General features: G+C 41.8%; 1 protein-coding gene and 1 long non-coding RNA gene across 9 annotated transcripts; one reads left to right on the top strand and one right to left on the bottom strand.

Moving 5' to 3' along the window:
- Positions 1-1988: 1988 nt before the first annotated feature.
- LOC128420957 (uncharacterized) lies at positions 1989-6244 on the bottom strand. Its single transcript, XR_008332184.1, has 2 exons — positions 6109-6244; positions 1989-2122 (listed from the first exon to the last, which is right to left on the bottom strand). It is a non-coding gene; the product is annotated as an uncharacterized LOC128420957 (long non-coding RNA).
- RBM46 (RNA binding motif protein 46) lies at positions 4037-24158 on the top strand. Of its 8 annotated transcripts, XM_053403047.1 has the most exons (6): positions 4260-5077; positions 8963-9134; positions 9641-10108; positions 10732-11514; positions 19481-19540; positions 23477-23581. In XM_053403047.1, the coding sequence occupies exons 1-5, from the start codon at positions 5045-5047 to the stop codon at positions 19534-19536; spliced, it is 1512 nt and encodes a 503-aa protein (XP_053259022.1). In that variant the 5' UTR covers positions 4260-5044; the 3' UTR covers positions 19537-19540; positions 23477-23581. The 8 variants fall into 8 exon arrangements, with proteins under 8 accessions (XP_053259016.1, XP_053259022.1, XP_053259023.1 ...); XM_053403041.1 differs by lacking the exons at positions 4260-5077; positions 19481-19540 and adding an exon at positions 4037-4223 and having other exon boundaries at positions 23477-24158; XM_053403048.1 differs by lacking the exon at positions 23477-23581 and having other exon boundaries at positions 19432-19507.
- The last annotated feature ends 1077 nt before the right edge of the window (positions 24159-25235 follow it).

Here is a 25235-nt window from a genome sequence, read left to right as displayed (position 1 = left end):
ACTGTACCTTACGTTTAGGTTACTTCTACCTGGGCACCTGTTCCCAAGTAGGTAATATACAGTTTGCCAGGCCAATTCAAACTGCCCCAAAATAGCTGCAATATAGTCTGGACTCAGCAATGCAGGGGTAGGCAAACTGGTGACCTCCATGTTTTGGACTATCAACTCCCACAATCCCTGGCCACCATGCTGGCTGGGGCTGAAGAGAGTTGTAAAACAAAACATTTGGATGACACCACATTAACTATCTTTGCAGCAAGCTGCCTGAGCGTAAGATGAAGACAGTTTTAAAAAGTGAGATAGCTTAATGGTGGGGGCTTGTAAATGGAAAACTAGTTGAAGAAGTCTAGGGCTGTGATTCATAGCTCCAATAGAACTATCTGGAGTAGAGCACCCAGCCAATGCATAATGACTGGTGTGATCCCAACTCTACTGCTAGCACACGTGAACCCAAACAATGTGAATGTGGGGCCCTTCCAACCATGCCATTCCCTCTTTTTGAGATGCAAATTTGAAAAACTTCCTGCTGTGGTCAGTTTCATTTGCATGGGAGCCTTTTTTCCTTCTGCAAAGGGGGTGGGTAGGAGGGAATAAAACACTGACTCTGCATCCCTGATACCCACAAGCCATGCAGCAACTCTGCTGATCTCTGGTAGTCCAGATCTTAAGAGTGAGGAGTGGTTGGGGGCATAGTCTAAACAGGCAACTGCTGCAGTAAAACACCATGGCAATTGGTACTTCTTGCACGTGATCATCCCTTTCTCTTTAGCATTACAACACCAAACCAGCTGGGGGAGAAGCTGCAACTTTGGATGAGCTGAAAGTCATAGCAATGGGAGGCACAGACATGCTCTCACAAGGAGACAAAGCTTGACCCTCTCCCAGTGAAACAAAACTTTCAATTCAGAAGGGTTTGTGAAATGAACAGAAGTTGCTGGCAGGAGCAGGGGGCAAGTGCAATGAGGACAGAAGCAGGGAGAAAGAAGGCAGTCCTCAGAATAAAGAGGAGCTTGGCCCTCCCTTCTCTTCCAGATTGTATAGTCCTGTCATCTTCTAGATAAGATAAATGGCCTCCATCAATCATCCCCCGCAGCCCTCACAGAAGCTGGCTATCTGCTTGACTCCTGAAACATATTGGCCTCCAACTGGGGGGTATTGCTGATCTGACAAGGTGCTCTTTTCTGAAAGCAGCCCCTAGGGTTTGATCATTTGCATAATGGTTTATTGTCTCCACAAAACTCAGCCATGCTTCCTACATTTTCCCAGATGATGGAATTGAGACCACTTATTTGGGACAAGCAGGTAATTGTCAACCAAATGGAAATCAAAATGAATTTGTCAAGGAAACAAGGATAGTGCCACCAACCTTATAATTTACTCTCCCCCCCGCCCTCAGCATGTGGTAGAATCAATGCACGCCACTTCATACTCTCAATGAAAAGAAAGAGCTGTAGGAAACAAACATCCATTATTTGCAGACTTATTTTAAATCGGAAAGCACTCAGGGTAAGACATTTTGCTGCCCGAGGCGAGAACAAGATGGTGTCCCTTCCCATTTCATATACAGAAAGCAGCTGAAATGGCAGTTGAATCTTGCTTTAACACTGGTACAGTATCCTTCACTGCATCTGAAGGCAGCAGGCTAGCTTAGGGTATATCTGACAGGACATATGACACTCCCTGCCCTCCTGCCTCACTCTACCTAATGGTAGGGCTGGTCCTGGTTATATCCACCATAGAACAATTACGGTACTTATCCATATATACTTTCTATGAATCTGAAGAGTTTTGTATTGGTGTTTTAATGGGGAAGCCCATGACTCTTCAGAAGGCTTCTGAATGTTAACTGTCGGTACAACCAAAAAAACTAACTGTTGCTCAATCCTGGCTCAAATTCCAGTGCAACATAACCCACTGATATCTTTCTTCTATGGCACAGCTTTTTGGTACAGTAGTTGGTCATGAGCAAAAATGGAGGACAGCATTAATGCCAGGTTCCTTTTAAAATTTATTTATTGTGTGTGAGACTAATTAGATCATATCTGCTTCTCTTTGGTGATGAATCACAGTTCACCTGGGCTGCACTGCCTGTGTCTTGGTCAGCATTCTGTGAGTTGTTCACCTACAATGGAACAACAGGAACAACTGGTACAATTCTGTAGTGATGTTCTCTGTCCCACTTGTTCAGTAGCAGAAGTTTCAAAGCTGCAAAGTACTGTTTGTACCACAGCAGCTGAAGCCAAGTCTGAGGTTTTGCACAGACAAGATTAATGGGGAAGGGGAAATAATTTATCTTGCTTTTTTCTGTGCATGAGAATCAAGATTCCAGTTCTTTTAATCATTTGCATTGACTTAAGGGATGTTTGCTGGAATGCAGGGATGGGGGACCCATGACTCTTCAGATGCTGTTGTATGACATTCCCTTATCATTGGCCGTGCTGGTTGAGGCTTATGGGAACAGAGATCCAACAACATCTGGAGATCCTCAGGCTCCCCATCCCTGCTGTAATGAGAAACCCTGCCCAAAATTGTAATATTTAAGGCAAGTGATTATTCAAAGAACTGAGGCCACCCATGCCACACTTCAGCCCTTGCTTAGCAGCATCCTCCTGTTGAACTGAACACTGATACAGCATTATTATTCCTTGGTATTAAGGCTAACAAAATATATAGTCAATCTTCTTAAACTGTCTGAAGTTTCAGTCTGATAGCTGACAATGATCTGCCATTATTAAGGTAAAATGATCTACCTGTGTCAAGTGACAGGTGCACATGGGAGATGTATTCATCGAAGTGAAGCTTGAAAGCAAGACACAAAAGCACATATGATTCTGTCAGCCTCGTGTTCTTCTGCATTTTCTGCTGTGAACCTTATCCTCATTTTGCAGGCCATAATGCACTTTATAACAACAACAACAACAACAACAACAACAACTTATTACAGCAAAAGTCTGTACAAATGCTGAACTCCCTTAAGTAGATGAGACTGCAAATTAGAGTGGCACTTCTACTGTATGTAGTAAGAGTGCTTGAGCTAATCAATAAAATGTTCCAATGATCTAATTAAAAACCATCCCATAAGAAAAGCAAATTCCAATTGTGTACATCCGTGCAAGATCCAGAATATTTTTTACAAAAACATGTCAAAGTAATAAAAATAAAAATCCAAACTATAATGCAAGATATGGATTTAAACAGAAATAATTAGGTTAACTGTATTTTTAAGAACCCCCCAAGAGAATTTTCAGAAGTTGGGACTCAGCAATTTACTAGAACATAAACGTAGGACTTAGAGATGGATCACATGCCACTGTGAAAACAATGTGGGCTGAAAGTTAAACTGTAATTACAGTGTATGAAAACGGTATTTAAAATTCTGCAAGTAACATTTAAGATATTGAGTTTTTAATATCTCTATATTTATTATATATAATGTGTGTGTAAATGTTGTTTTAAAAAGAGAGAATGCAAAGTACCCGATAAAGCTAAGTGGAAGCAACAAAAAAACCACAAACACAGCTTAGTTTTTCTGGATTAATACTTATTGCTGATTGCATTGTACTGGTGGCAGTGAAGCCCTGCTGCCTACAGTAGTACCCTTTTAACATTGGAAGAAACAGAAAAGAATTTGAAACAAGGTGCTGAATGCAAGTGAGATTCGATGATGGGAGAGAGAGAGAGAAACAGTGGAACATGCAAGCTGAAGTTGGGACGCTTATCTGGAAAAGCAGAGATAGGTGGTGTGTGTGTTATCAAGAGTGGTAGATTGCAAGGCAGGCTAGCCTAGCAGAGCCAGACATACCCTTAGGCAAAATGCCATGACCACCTCAGGTGGTAGCAGTTAGCTGTTGCTCCTGAGTTTCTGGCCATTGCCCTCTGTTGAAGGACAGAGCTGTTTATGCCACACAACCTGACCTGGGACCCTAACTTAGCCTGCTGCCCCAAGTGTGGTGGAGGGTGCTATTCCATTCCCTTCCTCCTCTGGCTGAAAAATATCCAGGGCAGGTCCTGAGGTCAGATCATTCTCACAGACAGGAGACACAGCGAGAGAGAAGAGGTGTAATTGTGTGGTGTGTAAAGAGACAATGACCCAACTGCCACGGCAACGAGATCATAGTCCTGCCTTGCAACATCTGGCAAGACAGGAAGGAGCAGCCTGGTGATCACAATGGCATCTCACAATACTGTGAGACTTGGAACTTCTCATGGGAATTCAGAAGGAGGTGGGCACTGGTAGAAGACAGGGGGTAGGCGGAACAAATAATTATAGTTTTGTCCCCATTCTCCTCCCTGCCGAGTTGTACATGGTCAAGACTGAGAGCTAAAGATGAAGTGGATAGGTTGTGCTAACCCCTGAAGTGTTTGTAAGCAAGATGTCAGGCAGGTGGGGTCTGTCTGAGAGCAGAATGAAGTAGATGGTGCAAAGCCCCATTCATTTTTATAGACCAGTCTCCACTGGGCAGCATGCATAAGGCTGGCATTAGAACTGTATGTAAGGACCAGATGGCAACAAGCCAAGAAAGGCAGACACTGCAGGCTGCAAGCCCAGGGAAGAAGAGAAGGAAAACAAAGGTGATGATTGCCAGCACCTTTCTGCTGAAGCTCGGAAAATGGCCACACTCCTTCTACAGTCTGTGCAGAATAGGGGAGAGCACAAGGTCAGCTGGTGTAAAGTGTGGACAGCAGAGAAGGGGGAAGAAAGAGACAACTGACAGAAACCCACAAGGCAGGGGTGGGGGGATCCTTTTTCATCCTGAGGGCCGCATACCCTTTTGGGAGCCTCATGGTAATATCAGGCCAGAGGCAAAAGTGGGCAGAGCAAAGAGTATACATTTCACTTTGGTACAGCAGGCTAGTTTCTTCACAAAAAATGCATTATCCGAGTTCAACATCACATTCCAGCCAGGCAAAAATGCTCAAGGAAGGGGGTGAGGTAAGACTGGTGAGGGCTTTGGCCTGGGGATAGTGTGTGTGGCCAGGGAAGAGTCCCAAAAGAAACCTGGAGGACTGCATTTGGCCCACAGCCTGAAGTTCCACATCCCTGATGCATGAGGTGAGACCAGAGACACAACCAAAGGTAAGGCATTGAGGATTTTGAGCAGGGAACTCTGTCTCAGTAGTTTCCATGCAGAGAAAACTGCTAATCTCTGCTGCACCACCACCACACAGGGCTAGATAAGGTACTGCAACTTTCAACACCAGCAAAACTTAGTGATGTGAGGACCCCACCTGGCTTTTGATAGCTGCTTTCTATGGGCTTGGCTGCTCAAACTAATTTCCTGCTCAGTACAGGCTGAGCTGTTATGGAGTACCTGAGAACTGTGCTGAACAGCTGGCCTGCCTCTTGGCTAACAACCATCCCATCCCAGCTCTGGTGATGTGAGTGTCCCACTGCCTCTGGAAAGAAGCTGTGGGGATGGCTTTTTGTTTTGCTTTTTGCACCATATTTTACCAGCCAAATTGTTGGCTGCAGGCCTGCAACTGAGATTCATTTCAGTAGAATCACACTTAGGCATCATTAACTTCCCCAGGGTGGAGCTATTAAAATTTATTGCAACTGTTTGATTGTTACCTGGAAGGAAAATATATTCTTTAATATCTTTTCAGCTGTAACGTGGGGAATAATGCTAAGCTGTAAAATGCCTGTTTTCGAATTGCTTCGTGGATCATAGGAATGCCTGAAGGCCAAACGGTAGCCTGGTGCCACACTGACTGCAGTTCAGTTAGTGAGGCAAGAGTTTAACCACCAGCCAAATCTGGGCTTAGCCAAGTGGTGTGGGAGCAAAAAAGTGGGAATGTAAGCCAGAGTGAGGGAACATTTGGCCTTTGAGACTACATTTCCCATCATCCCTGGCTATTGGTCATGCTGGCTGATGGGAGTCGGAGTCCTATATGTACTTTTCCTTGCTTATTTGTTTGTTTTGTATCACAAAAAAACCCTAATTGCATACAGAGCACCAATGGTTCCCTATTCCTCTGTCAGCCACAGTTTGGCTTACCGTGTTGTGGGAACCAGGCCAGTGTGTGTAGCTATGTTGCATCTTTCCCGTTTCCTTTCGACCCTGCTCACACTTACTTGGGAGTAACCCCCCCCCCCTTGGAACCTACTTGCGAGTAAACGTGCCTTATTCAGCCTATGAGCTGGCAGCTCCTTTCCCATTGGCTACTTCTGACCATCGACGAGAATTATTAGACGGGGGAGGCGCGTCCGTTGGGATTTACAACCGTCTCCCCTCCTGCGGGGAACCGCCCGCGACGCACGCCCCTCCACCTCTTTAAAGAAAGCGAACCCTCCCACCTGTCCTCGTGCTGCTCCGCCGGGGTTCAAGGGTTCCCATTGGCAGGCGGCCGCCGTCAATCTTTGTGAGGCGTCACGCGAAAAAAGCAGCCGGCGCAAACTCAGACGGCCGAGTGCGGCAGATGCGCGTGTGCCACACGGGTGAGAAGGCGTGGCGCGGCATCGTGTTCTCGCCCCTCTGTACAAGAGAAGGAAGCCTTATTTCCCCCCACCCACCTCCGTCCCAGGCGGTAGGAACCTGCCTGGGCGACAAGGTTGGCAGTGGTAATGTGAGGGGGTTCAAGTAATTCCTGCCCTGCCGCCGTCGGCGCTGAGCTCCTTTCCCTTTTGCCTCCTCGCTCCCTGTCTCGGTTTCTCAAGGGAAGGGGAAGCGGTCGTTCGTGAGGGCTTGGGAAAAGGGCCCACGGAAGGGCGGGAAAGGCGAGGGCCAGCGGAGACGTTCACACGAGCTGGGCGAAGCGACGGGCACAATTCGAACAGTTTCGAAAGCAGGCCGTAGAAACGGCCTTTCTCCATTTCCTCGCCTTTCCGGAAACTGAACCGAGGGAGCCCCGGGGTTTAAGGCAAACCACCCTGAGAAAGAGCCGAGGAGAAAATGGAAAGGCGGGGTAGAAACGGGAACGGCAGGCGAGCCGGCCTTGCCGTCCTCTCCTCCCACCCGCGGATGCGGCCTGTAGGCCCTGCGACTGATCCTTCGCACCCCTGTTCTTGGTTAAGATTGGTCCCCCTGCCTATAAGGTATTGGGAAGGGGGTAGGGGGAGCCGGCCGGTAGGCCGAAAGCCTGAGGTCCAAACTCCCCGGAAGTTTTGCCGCTCCACGTTGGCAGACTTAGACTTGCGCAGCCCAGAAGTCTCGATTTGGCCATATCACCGGCACGTGGGCCGCTTTAGGATCTTGCCCCAGAAATGCCTGGTTTTTGAGTTTCTATTGGGGTTGATGCCGGCATTAGCTCCTGTTCGCGGGAGCATCAGGGACCTGGTGCTCTTGGAGAAACCACCACATCCACATCTTGAAAATACTGTGTCCAAAAGAGGAGGCTTCAGATGCATTCCTAGTAAAAGAAAACAAACGCCGCCTTTATAGAAAAGTCTCGAGATGGTCTTGAGTTTCATATTAGAAGCCATGGGGTTAGCGCTCCCTCCCCAATCAAGTAAATAAAAGTAGCTGAGGACCTGACCCAAATGCCCATGTTAGAAGCACTACTAAAATTGCGATGTTCTTTGTTAAAATCCGGCGGGGGAGGGGTAGAAAAATTTCTAGGGCAGTATATTTCTCGTGGAAATAAGCCTTTTCTGTGCTTGGCACAAGGGGGGGGGGGCTCACCAGTATCTAGGAAGCATGAGGTTTGGCTCTCTGAGAGCACCAGTAAAATAAAATGCACTGTTTCATAAAATGAATTGTTCAGTGCCGTAATTATTCCTTCAAACAGAGTAAGGAAAGTGCATGCTACTGAGTTGTTATGTTTTACAATATTTACAGGTATTTCAACAAAAACAATTTTCAAGTAAACATTTGAATCAGTTTGAATATTTTTTTTAATCACATTGTGCATTTCCCCCCTTCCTAATAAGAGACATTAATTGACTTGCTTTGGGGGAAAGGTTTTTATATAGCATGCAGAATTGAGCGAAGTATGTATAATAAATGTAAGTCAAACATGCTAAATTGGATCCTAGTTGAAAACCTGCATATTAAATCTATGCTTTAATATGGAAACAGACTTTCTTGGGAGGTGGTGGACTCTCCTTCATTGGAGGTTTTTGGGACAGGTCAGATGGCCATCTGTTTTGGATGCTTTAGTAGAGATTCCTACGTTGCAGGGAGTTGGACTAGGTGACCTTCGGGGTACCTTCTAACTCTACAATTTCAGAGAATCTATACTCAGCAATATGTATGCACTGGGAATCCTTGCTTATAACAACAACAATAAAAAAGGTTAATTGCAAACAAGCCAACTTCAAAGCTGGTTAGTTTGAGCAGAGATCTTTTGAAATAAAAAGTAAGCTCAGCAAGTACTCCTTGCCACATGAGAAGGGAAGGGGACTACTTAACCCAACACTTTGTCTTACCAGAAAATATGGTTATTTGCATTAACAACAGAAATTGATTGCTAATCAGATAGTTCTTAGCACCTGTAAATGGTTAACTGTGTTTCAGTTCTGTTTTGTTATTTTAGCTTCTTCCCATTACAGATAATAGCTTCTAGATGAAAGAGGGAGGATCACATTTGAAATAAACAAGAATTACTGAGTCCATTTAGCAGTTTATAAAAGCATTTTCAGAAGCTTGCAGTTCATTGCACATGCACATTTATCTAAAGTAATTTGCACTAATGAAGCTAAAACACTATAAACACTTTAAACATTTTGTTTCACTTTGCTAGTTTATATTATATTCATATATTGTTTTGGGGTTCAGGAATAGACTGCATAATAAAACCATACAGCATGTACTAAAATCTACATTAAAATTTGATACGTAATTTAAAACATGATCCTGGAAATTAGCAAGCATATATAGCTATGTCATGAATTTTCTTTGAAATATATCAGACTACTTAAACATATAACTACTTTTCAATAAAGGTTTTTCAATAATAGGATCTTAACATGAAATAAGAAATTGTGCTTTCTGTTTAAGCAACACTATGAACATTCTATCAGTTTGCAGAAGACGTTACAGCAATGAATGAAGAACACACAGATGTAACGAATGGGTGCAGTAAAGTCAGAACTGGTACTCAGAATGAGGCTGCCTTATTGGCTCTTATGGAAAAGACTGGCTACAACATGGTTCAAGAAAATGGACAACGAAAATTTGGTGGACCTCCACCGGGTAAGAAAGCAAACCTGTGTGTTTTGAGAATGTTAAGCTTTGGAGTGGGAGTGAGGGAACAGATTTTGAATTAATACGTGTAATGTAGGTCAATTTAACATTGACTGAGAACTCTGTAGTTAGTTTTTCAAATAGCGCAGATCCTTTTTGTGCTTAATGTTACAGGAAACTACACTTTCCATAATTTGACCTATCCCAGCTTATGATAAAGTAACTGGATTCAAATTGATTTATTCCTGCTTGTTAAACTAGGCTATAATTCTGACCATATTTTGCAGTAAATTCAGTTGAAATCACTAACTAGCACAATGGGGTAGGGGAATAGGGGAATAGAACTATTTTCGAACTCCATTAATAAAACAGATATTTTACCCCATCTATTTATCATACAGGAAACAACAAATTAGAAATTTCCTAATGTGTTAAGACATGTATGTTAAAGTTATTATTGGGAATGTATCTTGTCTCATAGCATTTGTAATAATGTGCTGAACCATTTTTTTAAGGTTGGGAAGGTCCACCACCACCTCGAGGCTGTGAAGTTTTTGTAGGGAAAATTCCCCGTGATATGTATGAAGATGAACTAGTTCCTGTTTTTGAAAGAGCTGGGAAGATCTATGAATTTAGACTGATGATGGAATTTAGTGGTGAGAATCGTGGATATGCATTTGTAATGTATACAACCAAAGAAGAAGCTCAGCTTGCCATTAGGATCCTTAATAATTATGAGATCCGTCCTGGAAAATTTATTGGTGTTTGTGTAAGTTTGGATAACTGCAGACTATTTATTGGAGCTATCCCAAAAGAAAAGAAGAAAGAGGAGATCTTAGATGAAATGAAAAAAGTTACAGAAGGTGTAGTAGATGTTATTGTTTATCCAAGTGCAACTGACAAGACAAAGAATCGTGGTTTTGCATTCGTAGAATATGAATCCCACAGAGCTGCAGCTATGGCACGAAGAAAATTGATTCCTGGTAAATCTTTGTTTTTCATATAAAGTGTAAACACATTCTTTTCAAGCACTTCATTCCTAGATATGGACTTCACTAAGAGCTAACTTTGATGAGATAGTGGCAGGTTCTTGTTCCCTAGCCATGTAGAAAGCAGGGAGTGACGATCTGATTAAGAACAAAATGGGCAGCACATAGGTGATGAATGCTAAATTATCCCCCGGCTACAGTTTACCTTGAAGTCTGTGTTCAAGTCCTTTTCTCCCACACTTTTGTTCTTAAAATTGGACCACTATTTCATACCTGATAGAGTCAATTTGGGTTTTTATTATACTGATCTGCTGCCATCACAGCTAGTTCAGCCCTAACATACTCAAGCGAGAAATGAAGAAATGACAATGAGCGTTCTTACATAAAGCAAATTTGTGTTTTTCCTGTGTAGCTGAGAGTTGATTTTTGGCTCTCTTCTGATTTGGTTCCCTGCAAATCAACCACGATGCCCCATCCCACATTGCTTATGAAAGCCTTCAACCATTTGGAAAGGCTTTTGGGGGTTGTGGGGTGAAGGGAGAAGTAGATGAACATTCTTAGATACCTATGGAAAATGTTAAAAATTGATGCATTTTCATTTCATTTTACTTTCATAGGAACATTCCAGTTGTGGGGCCATACTATTCAGGTTGATTGGGCAGACCCAGAAAAAGAGGTTGATGAAGAAACCATGCAGAGAGTCAAAGTATTATATGTTAGAAACTTGATGATCTCGACTACAGAAGAAACAATTAAGGCTGAATTTAACAAATTTAAACCAGGAGCTGTTGAGCGTGTAAAGAAACTTCGAGATTATGCTTTTGTTCATTTTTTCAACCGAGATGATGCAGTTGCTGCTATGTCAGTAATGAATGGGAAATGCATTGATGGAGCTAGCATTGAGGTAACACTGGCCAAGCCAGTAAACAAAGAGAGTACCTGGAGACAACATCTGAATGGACAAATTAGTCCCAGTTCTGAAAACCTCCTTGTCTTTGCAAACAAAGAAGATGGTCACCAAAAATCACTACCGAAGCCAGCCAGTCTCCCAATTCGACTTAATGGACAGCACAGTCCAAGTCCTCCTGAAATAGAAAGGTGTACTTACCCATTTTTTCCTGGAACAAAGCTTACTCCAATTAGCATGTACTCATTAAAATCTAGTCATTTTAGTTCTGCAGCAATGCAGTTAGATTATTATTGCAACAAAAATAACTGGGCTCCTCCAGAATATTACTTGTATTCAACTACAAGTCAAGATGGAAAGGTTCTACTAGTGTACAAGATTGTTATTCCTACTGTTGCAAATGGATCCCAAAGTTATTTTATGCCAGACAAACTCTGCACAACAGTCGAAGATGCAAAAGAATTAGCAGCACAGTTTGCACTGCTACACTTGGGTAAGTTCTTAAAACTTTTATTAGTGTTGTTGTGGTTCTTGGTGTTCATTATTTTAGCAGAATGAATAATTAATCTAAAGCAAATAAGACTTCATAGTAGCCCCTGGTGATTAGTAAGCAAGCTCTATGGAAAAGCCTGCATTTTATACTCCAGAGATACTTTAGAGTCTTTTACATACACCAAGGGATGTAGAGACTTTGTACTTTTTGCCTCAGAACGCACCTGTCAGATACTCAGTTTCATCTTTTTAACTGTCAAGCAGCAGCATGCTAGAGAACAAGAATACATTTAATCTTCAGTGTAAATCTGATTTTCTTTGTTGTTTTGGACCATGTTCTTCTGGGATCTTTGCCTTTAAGATTGAGGCTTCTTCTAGTTTTATTGAAAAGGCAGTGGCAGTTAATTTTCATTTCAATCACATACTTGCGTTGGGGGGGGGCGGATTGCAGAAAAAAAATGATACAGTAAAGTTGTTTGGGGATGGAGTTACGCAAATGCGTTAACTTTTCTCAGGGCTTTGGGAGGCATTTACTGTCCTTAGAGATGTGTTTGTCAAGCACCAACATGTGGCCCTCAGAAGGCGATACAGCTCTTGCACTTGAAAAAGTTTCCCACCTCTGGTTTTTTAAGCTATGAGTGGTAAAATATTTCCCCAAACCTCTTCACCTTTCCTAAGCTCTTTTTACAAGCAAATAGTCACTGTTTGCAAAAGCTACCCACTTCCTTTGTGAAAAGGACTAATTTATAGTTGATAAGGCCTTAGAGGTTATAAAATAAAGGGTTTGTGAAAACTCAACCAGGAAAAGATAAAGCGTGATTGAGGTCACATCTGCAGGAGAAAGTGCTATCCAGCTACATGATTAATGTTACAAATCAGAAGACATGTCGGGCGAGTTATGAATTAAATTATTATTGCCCAGCACTGTGCGTATATGCAGTTGCGCATGAGTTGATTGCATGTAAGTGGGAGGATGCCTGTACAGAATTTATAATCTGAGGGAAGTTTCAGGCTCAGTCAGCTGCCAGTTAGGATTTTTTTTCAGTTGATTATACTTAGTTCTACCTTACTTGTTTCTTAAGTACCGTACTTATTACTGCTCGTGAGTTACCTTTCCCCCCAAACCCATTCCTTTTGTATTATTCTTGGATCCAATCTTGCATAGCAGTAGCCTCCTAATTGACTTGCCTGGTGTGACTTTTACATGACTGAAGTATTGCACTGTACAATATGGTCTGGTTGGTGAGGTTTGGTACTGCTGTCTCTGCCGACTTCTCGTAACCAGCAGTTTTAAGAAAGTGAATACCCTAATTCTTAGTGCTCAGACTACACATTCTGTTGGATATTTTCTACTCCTGTATTACAGGAGTTACTATACTATAATCTTCAGAATCCCTATCAGGATTATATGCCTAATCTCTATTGCATTGTCTACTTCCTGCCAACTCAAAGTTCAGGTTAACTTTTATCAATATAAAAGCTGGTATTTGTGAATTTTCAGCACAGTGGCTATAATAAACACTCCACTACCTTTTCTCAATCTAAAATTGAAAACTTTACAGATGATCTGTTTCTTGAAAACATCCTATTTGATATGCCCCATTGATAATATTTTGCTTCTATGCAAAATCCAGAATTGTAGCTGAAGCCCTCAAGAGGAAATAGGTAAAGTAAGTATAAAGGCATAATAATACATAGTGTTTGTATAGCACTGCCAAGTATTCAAAGTGCTTCATGTGCATTATCTAGTTGTAATCTCTACAACCTTGCAAGGCAAATCATTATTTTCCTCCATTTTTGGAGATATATGGGGACTGAGAGAGGGAGAGAGGGTCTTGGTTAAGGCTACCTAGTCAGCTCATGGCTGAGGTTAGATTTGAACTAAATTGTACCTCTATTTTCATCACTACTCTATTACTTTTCACATTCACATATAAGTCATAGTTATATGTGAGACTTGAATGATCTCCAGTAAGGATGGGTGAATCAGTCAATTATGGGTTCTTCCAAGTTTCTCATTTTCAGTTTTCTAACTTTCCACATCAGTTTGCAATTAAAATAACAATCCACATGAAAAATTCATCAGAATTTAGTGTGTATTTTTCCTAATATACTCAGATTTGTATGCAGTGTTGCATAATATACACCAGGCACCCCCAAACTTGGCCCTCCAGCTGTTTTGGGACTACAATTCCCATCATCCCTGACCACTGGTCCTGTTTGCTATGAATGATAGGAGTTGTAGTCCCAAAACAGCTGGAGGGCTGAGTTTGGGGATGCCTGATATACACATTTGGCAGAACAGTTTCCCCTAATATTATGCATTGTACATTGTTTCCACTAATAAATGCATTTTTATGCATACTTTACTCCAGTACATGCATTTATTTACACGTTACTTGGCTGGAAAACTGAATTGCAAAATTAGAAGAATTTTTGAGGTTGTTTTGGTTCTTGTATTGGTTTGGGAAGTGTGAATCAAATGTGAACTGTATTGAAATCTTTGACTAAACTTGTGTCAGTTTACAGTAAACATTTCATTTTCCTTCCATTTTCCTATCTGTATTAACAATTTTCAAACATGGCAGTAGAAGAGAGACTTAAAAGTACATTTATTTAGTCACAAGGCTGGCCACTTTTCAGACCAATAGTGTCACAAAGTGCTTTACAATAACTAAAACACTTCAGTAACAATAATTAAAATACAACAATAAGACAAACATAGAATAAACTAGGCTAAAGCCAGCATTGGAAACATGTCCCAACTATTCTAGCTCAATTGTCAACCTCACCCCATTTTAAAACAATATTTATTTAGAGCTTGTTTAAAAGAGATAAGAAATGGGGCTTTCCTGACTTCTACTGGAGTTGAGTTCCATAAATGGGGGACCACATCAGAAAAGTCCTTGTTCTTTGTCTCTTATCAGCCAAATAGATTTTACAGGCAGAAATCTTAGGATTTGAGTTGACTGGAATAAGTACGGGAGATAACATAAAGTAATATGAACTCAAACTGTTCAGGGCTTTAAATGTTATCAACAATTTTGGCATGATTGACTTAATCTGTTGGTCCCAGTCAGAAGCGAGGCAGCCACACTTTGTACCAACTGTAGTTTCCAATATATCTTCAAAGGCTGTTTGGAGTACATTGCAGTAGTCTAGTCTGGAAATCACTAATGTGTGAATGACTATGGCAGGGTCAAATTTCTGAAGATTGGGTGGTACGATAGCTACAAACTTATGTTGATAAAATGCACCCCTGTACTTTCTCTCACTCCTAGTCCTTTGAGGCCTAGTCAAGAGAATAGAAACAGATCTACAAAGTATGCCAACAGAAGGAAGGCCACAAACAAAAGAATACATTGAATCCTTCCTTCTCTTGTGACAATGGCAGTACCCTCCAAGAGGCAGAAATGCGTCTTACTGTTGCATTTGAGAGTTGTACTCAGGACTTGCATGTCCTAAGTTTACAGGAATTAGGATGATGGGATACTGTATATAGTCTTACATAAAAGTCTTCCTGTTACACAGTTTTAGAAATCATTTTGGGGGAGTAAATATATGAACACTTTGTCTTAAACATTTTGTTCATCATTTTAAAGAAAATATTTCATCATCCAGATTTTTCCAATTTTTCAGAAAAAAAGCTGAGGGGAAAAGGGGCCTTTAAAAAACATACTACCCTCCCTCCCCGGGGCCTTCACATTTCTGATTGTTTATTAGAGAAAGGAACCAGCCTGCCACTTCACACAACAGGATAACAACAACAAAAAATCTAACATAGCTAGAGGTTGAGAGATTTTTCAAACAGTATAAAGCTGTACTTACCATTCAGCTTTTGCAGTTAAGTACTAATAACATTAGATTACTGAAAAATGTCCATATTTGGAAACACAATTTAAAATGTTGTTATCAGATGCTGAGAAGGGAGCTATCACAGAATTGTCAGTTATTGGTAGATATGGAAACCAACTTTAAATTATCTGTATTAAAATAATAAAAATAATAATAATAATAATAATAATAATAATAATAATAATAATAATAATTTATTATTTGTACCCCGCCCATCTGGCTGGGCCTCCCCAGCCACTCTGGGCGGCTTCCATAAAAACCAAAAATACAGTAAAATATCACACGTTAAAAACTTCCCTGAACAGGGCTGCCTTAAGATGTCTTCTGAATGTCAGATAGTTGTTTATCTCTTTGACATCTGCTGGAAGGGCATTCCACAGGGCGGGCGCCACTACCGAGAAGGCCCTCTGCCTGGTTCCCTGTAGCTTTGCTTCTCGCAGTGAGGGAACCGCCAAAAGGCCCTCGGCGCTAGACCTCAGCGTCCGGGCAGAATGATGGGGGTGGAGACGCTCCTTCAGGTATACTGGACCGAGGCCGTTTAGGGCTTTAAAGGTCAGCACCAACACTTTGAATTGTGCTCGGAAACGTACTGGGAGCCAATGTAGGTCTTTCAAGACCGGTGTTATATGGTCTCGGCGGCCGCCCCCAGTCACCAGTCTAGCTGCTGCATTCTGGATTAGTTGTAGTTTCCGAGTCACCTTCAAAGGTAGCCCCACGTAGAGCGCATTGCAGTAATCCAAGCGGGAGATAACCAGAGCATGCACCACTCTGGCGAGACAGTCCGCAGGCAGATAGGGTCTCAGCCTACGTACCAGATGGAGCTGGTAAACAGCTGCCCTGGACACAGATTTGACCTGTGCCTCCATGGACAGCTGTGAGTCCAAAATGACTCCCAGGCTGCGCACCTGGTCCTTCAGGGGCACAGTTACCCCATTCAGGACCAGGGAATCCTCCACACCTGCCCGCCTCCTGTCCCCCAAAAACAGTACTTCTGTCTTGTCAGGATTCAACCTCAATCTGTTAGCCGCCATCCATCCTCCAACCGCCTCCAGACACTCACACAGGACCTTCACCGCCCTCACTGGTTCTGATTTAAAAGAGAGGTAGAGCTGGGTATCATCCGCATACTGATGAACACCCAGCCCAAACCTCCTGATGATCTCTCCCAGCGGCTGCATGTAAATGTTGAAAAGCATGGGGGAGAGGACAGAACCCTGAGGCACCCCACAAGTGAGACCCCAGGGGTCTGAACACTCATCCCCCACCACCACTTTCTGAACACGGCCCAGGAGGAAGGAGCGGAACCACTGTATGACAGTGCCCCCAGCTCCCAGCCCCTCAAGACGGTCCAGAAGGATGTTATGGTCGATGGTATCAAACGCCGCTGAGAGATCCAGCAGAACTAGGAAACAGCTCTCACCTTTGTCTCTAGCCCGCCGGAGATCATCAACCAGTGCGACCAAGGCAGTTTCAGTCCCATGATGAGGCCTGAATCCCGACTGGAAGGGATCCAAATGGTCCGCTTCTTCCAGGCGTGCCTGGAGTTGTTCGGCAACCGCTCGCTCAATCACCTTGCCCAAGAATGGAAGATTTGAGACTGGGCGATAGTTGGCCATCGTGGCCGCATCTAAAGATGGTTTTTTAAGAAGCGGTTTAATAACCGCCTCTTTCAGCGGGTCTGGGAAGGCTCCCTCACGGAGGGAAGCATTCACCACCCCACGAAGCCCATCGCCCAGTCCTTCCCGGCTAGCTTTTATAAGCCAGGATGGGCAAGGATCCAGGAGACAGGTGGTTGGTCTCACTCGTCCAAGCAGCCTGTCCACATCCTCGGAGGTAACAGATTGGAATTGATCCCACTCAACTTGACTAGACAGAACTCTAGCACTCTCCCGCCCCGGCCCTGCTCCCACGGTGGAGTCTACTTCTTCCCGAATCTGAGCGATTTTATCTGCAAAAAACTTTGCAAAATCATTGCAGGAGAACATGTGGCCCATACTGGGCCCCGATGTTGCAGGTGGTTCCGCTAAATTGTGAACCACCTGAAAAAGTCTCCTGCTGCTATTTTCTGCAGATGCAATAGAGGCGGTGAAGAAATTCTTCTTCGCCGTCGCTATCGCCACTTGGTAGGCTCGACGTTGAGCTCTAACCTGTGTCCGGTCAGATTCGGAATGAGTTATCCGCCACCGGCGCTCTAGCCGTCTCAACGATTGTTTCATTGCCCTCAGATCCGTGGAAAACCACGGGGCTGTCCGGGCTCCATGCAGTCGGAGAGGGCGCTTCGGAGCCAAACAGTCAATAGCCCTGGTTAACTCCGCATTCCAGCGGGCCACCAGGGAATCAGCTGAAAGGCCATCAACATGGGATAAAGCATCCCCTACCACTCTCTGGAAACCATTTGGATCCATTAAGTGGCGGGGGCGGACCATCCGAATTGGTCCCACCTCCCTGCAGAGGGGATGGGTCGCAGAGAAGTCCAGTTGCACCAGGAAGTGATCTGACCATGGCACTTCTTTCGTTTCGCTTTTACTTAGTGTCAGATCACCAACATCCATAGAGGTAAACACCAGGTCCAAGGCATGTCCGCGGCTATGGGTTGGGCCAGACTTATTCAGGGACAGCCCCATGGAGGCCATGCTTTCCACGAAGTCCCGAGCGGCCCCTTGTAAGGTCGTGTCGGCATGGATGTTAAAATCCCCTAGGACGACCAAGCTAGGTGTCTCCAGGAGAACATCCGCCACGACCTGAAGCAGCTCGGGCAGGGAATCCTTGGTGCAGCGGGGAGGTCGGTACACCAAAAGGAATCCTGTACTGCCCCTATTGCCCAACTTCCAGAACATGCACTCGGAAAACTGGGTCTTCCCAATAGGACGCCTGGTGCAAACTAATGACTTCCTAAAAATCACTGCAACCCCCCCTCCCCGCCCACATGACCTGGGTTGCTGTGCGTAAGAGAAACCTGGTGGACAAGCAGCGGCAAGGACAGGCCCATCTGCCTCATCCAACCAAGTCTCTGTTACACATGCCAGGTCAAGTCCTCCATCCATGATCAAGTCATGGATGGCAGTGGTCTTATGAATCATTGACCTGGCATTGCACAGCAGCACCTTCAGGTCATGTGGGTATCCCTTGCTGATTCTAGTATCCATCCGGTCAGGACCAGACCCGGAGGCAGGAATAGTCCTCAGACAACGACTAAACCTGCCCCCTCTGTAATGACGTGGTCTAGTCTTAGCGTAACTCCTCCTCCTACCCGTGATCACTGAGATCGGTTGTCCCAGATCGGTTGTAAGAAGATCATGGATTATACTGCCTCAATGGACATGAGAAAGTTTATAGGAGAGAGAAATAGTAAACATTTTTCCTGTGCCAATATACCTGAAAATAAATACAAAGTAACAGATAGGTTTCCTTGTATAAAAGGGATTTTTTGTTTGTTTGGCAACTATGTCCTTTACTAAAACCAATGGGAGTCTGATCAAGTTCATAATCGGCAAGACCCCTGTATTTAGATCTTGTTATTTTAGTATATGTTATGCAAATCTATACCCTGTGACTTCAATGTACTAAGGAAACCTCTAGATTGCTTTTAGTTAGAAAGGAAGAGCTCAGTACTTCTGAAACTTATGCCTTGAGATCAGCACTGCAACAGCATACTATTCTTGCGTTCTTAGCTGGCATATTTGTGAAGGTGTATTTTGCAATGCCAACACAACATAACAGTATTTTACTGCATAATGAATTTTGTGGCGGTTTTTGATGAAGGACTTGGTGCCCTTTTTAATAATAATAATAATAATTTATCATTTATACCCCGCCCATCTGGCTGGGTTTCCCCAGCCACTCTGGGCGGCTTCCAACTGAATATTAAAAACAGTACATCATCTTAAGGTGTGTGCTAGTACAGGAGGATTGGGGGTTGTTAATCATAACTTCAGTGTGCGGAAGATCAGTGCCCTAAAGTGAGTTGAGAACTAAAAAGTTACACATACATAACAAACTGAAAACAAACTGAAAATGCATAGTCCAGTAAATTAAGTTCCAGAATTCCATACACTTTTGTTAGGGTTAACATCAGCTTGAAGATTGTTACATTCTGTCTCCACTGCTTGCAGAAAGGGTACATAACCTCCCCAGTCTGGACCTGTGTAGGAAAATTTGGAGAAAGTAAGCAGGTAAGTAACTTGACTGAAGAAAAAAAAATGGGCCAAATTCATGCCTGGTTAAACGCTTGGAATTCCCCCCGGAATGAAATTGCCATTTGCAGAGAAATAACTTGTGCTTCGATTATTGCACTTCTATTTTGAATGTTGCATGTAACTTTAGTAATTAATCCCCAATAGTAAAAAGTCACAAATTCTCCTCCATTGTAAAGAGTGATCAGGGTATATATTTAACTATTGGCAGAAATAATATAAAAATATGTAAATACAGTATTTTTTTCTTTCATATTTTTTTTAAAGGCACAAGGAATTTCTGTGTGACAAAAATCATGCTTAAATGAGCCTTTCTCTGAGAATTATGACCTCCTTAAGCTGCATATAAACTAATTGATGTTTTAATACTATTTTTTCTGTTCCCCCACACCATCCACTGATATTAAAATGTCTTCTACCATTCATAAAGTTTTATTTATTGTGACTCCTTTTGCTTCTTTTTTGTCTCGCCCCCCAAATGCTGATTTTATTGTCACACTAAATTATTTCCCTTTTCATTTCACATTTTTATCTAGATTATGGCAGAAGCTTATGCATATTATTCATGTTTAGCACCTAGTGTATAGTTAGCATGCCTATAAATAACGATGACGTAGTGCCTGTGTTTTGGTTCATTGAGCTTTAAAATATATGTTGAAAAATAAATAGCAAGGTTTATGAAGTACAAGGAATGAAGTTGGTCTGAACCTGTGTACTCTACTTTAACTGGAGGGCTGCAAATTAAATCATTTCTAATCCCCCCATGCCTCCCCCCCCCCAAAAAAATCCTGCCTAGTTCAGGAGAGTAGATATGCTAGTCTACTGTAGCAAAACAAGCCATGATATTTATGGTACTTTAAAAGACTTAAAACAAAGTTATTGCCCATGCAGGTTTTAAGAACTATAGTATAGCATTTACATTTTCCTAATAATACAGCTATGTACTTGTTTTTATTTTGAACCAATATGTAACTCTGCCAAGTCATCTAGAACAGTGGTTCACAACCTTTTTGGTACAGCAACCCACAAGTTCACATTTCCTTGCTGTGGTGATCTATAGCTTCATTGTCATGTGAATTTTGTATCTTAGGTCTTTGACAGCCATCAGCTTTGTGCATTTTAATGGCAAGTTTGCCTATTTTATAACCAACAACCTGAGGCACCCAAAGACAAATTTACTTAACACTCCTACTAATGTGCAGTTTGTTGAAATATTTATAGCATAGTACGGATTCCATTCGACTTCCAAGGTACGACTGTACTTACAAAGTGATTCTCAGTTTTGTTTATGGGAATGTCAGAACACCCACCATCTGCATTGCAGGATATTGCTTCAAAAGCTACAAAAATTATTCTATAAACATATGGTTACATAAACAGTGTAGGGTCCCATCTGTACTATATGTTTAAAGCAGTATTATATAACTTGGCTTCCCCCAAGTAATCCAGGAAACTGTTATGGGTGCTGAGAATTGTTAGAAATCCCTGTTCCCCTACAGAGCTACAATTCCCCAGGTAGATTAACAACCCGGGGATCTCTGGGCATTGTAGTTCTGTGCAAGGGAATGGGTTTTCCTAACAACTCACAGCACCCTTAACAAACAACAGTTCTTGGGGGGAACTGAACTTTGGGGGAAGCCATGAGTGTGAAAGGACGTGGGTTGCACTGTGGTCTAATCCACTGAGCCTCTTGGGCTTGCCGATCAGAAGGTCGGTGGTTCGAATCCCCGCGACGGGGTGAGCTCCCGTTGCTCGGTTCCAGCTCCGGCCAACCTAGCAATTCGAAAGCACGTCAAAATGCAAGTAGATAAATAGGTACTGCTCTGGCAGGAAGGTAAACAGTGTTTCCGTGCGCTGCTCTGGCTTCCAGAAGCGGCTTAGTCATACTGGCCACATGACCCATAAAAACTCTGCGGACAAATGCTGGCTCCCTCGGCCTGTAAAGCTAGATGAGCGCTGCAATCCCAGTCGTCTGCAGCTCAACTGTCAGGGGTCCTTTACCTTTACCTTTTATGAGTGTGAAAGTGATGTAATACTGCTATAATGTATAGTGTAGATGGAGCATTAGTTACAATGAACTATAAATATTTTTTATTGTTTTATTCATGATAAAGTCCATTTTGGCAAGTAATAGTGGCAGTGTATGCGCACATTGTGGCCAACTGTGACCTGATCTGCCATCACCTGCCAGGGAGCAGTTTCCAAGCATTAAAATGTAAGACTTGAGCCTTTCTCTTTGTCAACATAGCATTCCAATATGCCAATGAAGCAAAAAGTTGTAAGAGGTGTTCATTGTTTCAGTTAAGGATTAAAAGTAAAACATTATTATTTGGGGTTTAATTATAAACTGCACTTGCACAGGCATTGCAAGTTGCAACCTATAGGCTGGGAAACACTGTTTTAGAATATAATCTGTTGGCTAAAACCAAGAGTAGCTTCATCCTGTTCCTTTTACGGTGTTGAGAAAATAATGTGGCTGATTTCGGCTTGTGTTATCTTGGAAGGCATAACTGAGTGGGGAAATTAAGAATTTTTGTTGGTCAATCATAAAATAGAAATTTAATTCGTTACTAAACAGTATTGAATTTTAAGATGCACATGCTGGGAAATTATTTATAGATGTGCTTTTAGCTGTTTTCCTTTGAAAAGCTTGTTGCAGTTCTGCAAGTTATTATTAATGTATTTGTGCAGCAGCAATAATACTTAAATTGTTAAGAGATGTCGGTGTATACCAAGGTGCATGGTAGTTAAATAATGGCTAATTGATGTGATAAAAAGTACTGCCACTTTCTTTTTCTCTGAAACTGATTTATTTCTAACTTGTAGATTGAGTCTTAAAGGCAAAGATTTAAAACTTGCTAAGGTTGGACTCTTGGAAACCCATTATTTAAAACACTTCAGTGTGGCAGCATTTTAACTCTGTTTCTGCAAAATTAAAGATGCAACTGATACCTATAAATGATTTTTCTGTTAGGCAGGGTCTAATTAGACATTATATGCAACTATGTGAATAAAGCACTGAAGGCTTTCTTACTAGTAAAATACTCTTGAAAGGAGGCATCTCTGTTCCAAATCTGATTCCAGGTGTGTTTAATCTTCAGAATGAGTTTCTGATCCTTCAGGAGGATAGAGTCTGATAATTGAGAGTGGAGAAGGGCAGAGGGAGGACTAAATATTTTCCACTCCATGTCCCCACCCAATCCCAACAAACAGCTTAAAGATTTTATTCTAAAAGGCTTGCAGGGTTTCTTTATATGCATTTGCATTTAATGTTTAATTACACCCTAAGTGCCCAGTATTTGTAGCTACTAGGAACAAAATTTCTGAGCCATCTCTTAGTGTAACAAGATTTGCAGTTCAGTATCATCCATCTTCATTGCGTTTGACCTTTTTGAGGCTTGAAATGTATAGACAGTTGTTTAGCTGAAGGACAAAGCATGTAAGCTCCTGTCTCCATGTGACAGTCATGTAAATTGCTTTTACCTCCGCTGTGCCATGGGTTATGCGCTGGACAAGTTGTAATGCTGTACCAGGCTACTAGATGGCACCACAAAGTCTTCATTGGGGACATCCAGGGAGGTAGCCAGAGTTCCTCCTGATAGTTCATTTTGTACAAGCAAGACAAGCGCTCTCTCTGTATGGCCCTGTCATACTTTGTTTTAGAGAGCTTTGGCTCAAAGTAGCCCATGTATATAGGTAGTCTTCAGTGCTGTCAGTGAGCAGCAAGGTTTTGAGAGAGGAATGTGTAGGTTGCATGGAAATCTTTAGTAAAAGGCGAAAGATACCTGTTTACGTAGTCTAGATTTGCAGAAAACAAAAACAGTGACTATTGTTCTATTTCTTAACTTTTGTTGCTTAATTAAACCTCTGTTGTACATTCAAACTTATTTCAGATTATTATTGTTTTTTTTACAGACTACAATTTCCGTCGAAGTTCAGTAAATAACATTTCTCCAGTTAGTGCCACTCTCTCTTCTGGAACAACCAGCATGTTACCATATGCATCCAGACCATATTCTTATCCAAGCTACCCTTTGTCACCAACAATTCCACTTGCTAATAGCAACCATGTTGGACAGCGTCTGTATATCTCCAATCAGGCCTCATTCTTTTGAGAAAAAAAAGAAAAAGCTGGATGAAAATGGAATACGTTTTATTTTATTTTAAATCTAGAGTGTAGTTTTAGTTTTAATCGGGTCCACGCAATTAGTTTTGGTGAGTTAACTTTATCCATTTTACAGATTGCTTATAAATTTACTGAATTTGTGTGAAGATAAAGTTTCAAACGTGTTTTTGTTTGGCAAGAGTGGGATTCTTTCAAACGTGACATAGTATTTCATGCCTTGTCTAATTGTAGGTAAGGGAATCCAAGTAATATTTTTTTTAAGTAATTACTTTGCTGAATGGTAGCATTAACATATTTTAAGTGCCTACAAATGTTGGTTATAATCTTGTTACCAAGGATCACACTTTTCTTTTCTCTTGGAGATGGGAAACATTATTTAGTTAAAAAGCAAAGTATTATGTAAGAAGGAAATGATACATATGAGAGATTTATTTTTGTAGAAAAACAAAAACAAACTTAACTCCAAGTGAATGCCTCCAAATTTGACTTCACACAAATAACTTATATACTATTGTGGTCCTTGTAAATCACTTGCATTTTAGTTGCATCATAAATATTTGTTTTATTAATGAAACAAATTATTTTGTGTTAATTTATCCAATGTTTACATTGTTAAGCATTATTTGTTAAAGGTACTGTTCTATTTGCATGTTGTCATGTTTTTAATGTTTATATCATGTGTTTAATTCCATACTTGAATGCAGACATTTTGACATTAAATTCTTGCTGTATAAAATACTAATGAGATTTGTCTTTAATACGTAAAGTAGTTGTCAGTAAATTTCAAATCAGTTTGTTACCATGATTCTGCCCCCTGTGGTGTTGAACCAATAAGTTATCTGATTAAAATGCGCATATTGCAAACCACCGTATGAAACTGCAAATAAGGTCCAATTTATAAGTTATTAGAGTGGGTTCTCTGTTGTCCATTCAGTTGCATGCTGTATCACTAACATATAGATACAGAAATGTGGATGGGATAAAGGGCATTGTTTCACCTCCCATCTTGATTTCCAAATTTAGGCACTGGAAGGGTTAAGGCACCTCCTGTCTACCACTGCTCCTCTTCTCCCTATTACCCCCTGCTCTGAACCTGGTTTTCTTTAAAGAGCTTCTGCATATAAATATAAATAACAACATATGTTGTGGAATATTAATAATAGTTGCTTCTCAATGAAGACAGCATACTTACTTTGGACTGTAGGTGGCAGCAATGTGCTGCATGAATGGCTTCTAGAGTTTATTTACACCCTGCCTTTGGAATTGAAAATATCAGTGCAGCTAGCAAAGGAAATAAAAAACAAATGGGTCTAACGAGCTATGGAAGGTTAGTTTACTTTCTCTTGGTTAACTCTTAGTTAGATAACTACTTCCAAAGCTCCATTAGTTATCAAACACTACTTTTAAACTTAGTGTAGTGTTGAACAACTGAAACATTTGCTGCTACGAAAGGAAGCAGTTAATCAAATTCTGAATGTGAAAAGAAATTGTCAGTTGCAGCATGAGAAAAGTTATATGGTTGCATTATAGCAGTCTTGCCTGCTCCCC

Source organism: Podarcis raffonei, chromosome 9 (assembly GCF_027172205.1).
Source record: "Podarcis raffonei isolate rPodRaf1 chromosome 9, rPodRaf1.pri, whole genome shotgun sequence".
Classification (NCBI taxonomy): Eukaryota; Metazoa; Chordata; class Lepidosauria; order Squamata; family Lacertidae; genus Podarcis; species Podarcis raffonei.
The sequence above is the reverse complement of the archived record's forward strand: the minus strand, read 5'-3'. Positions and strand labels throughout refer to the sequence as shown.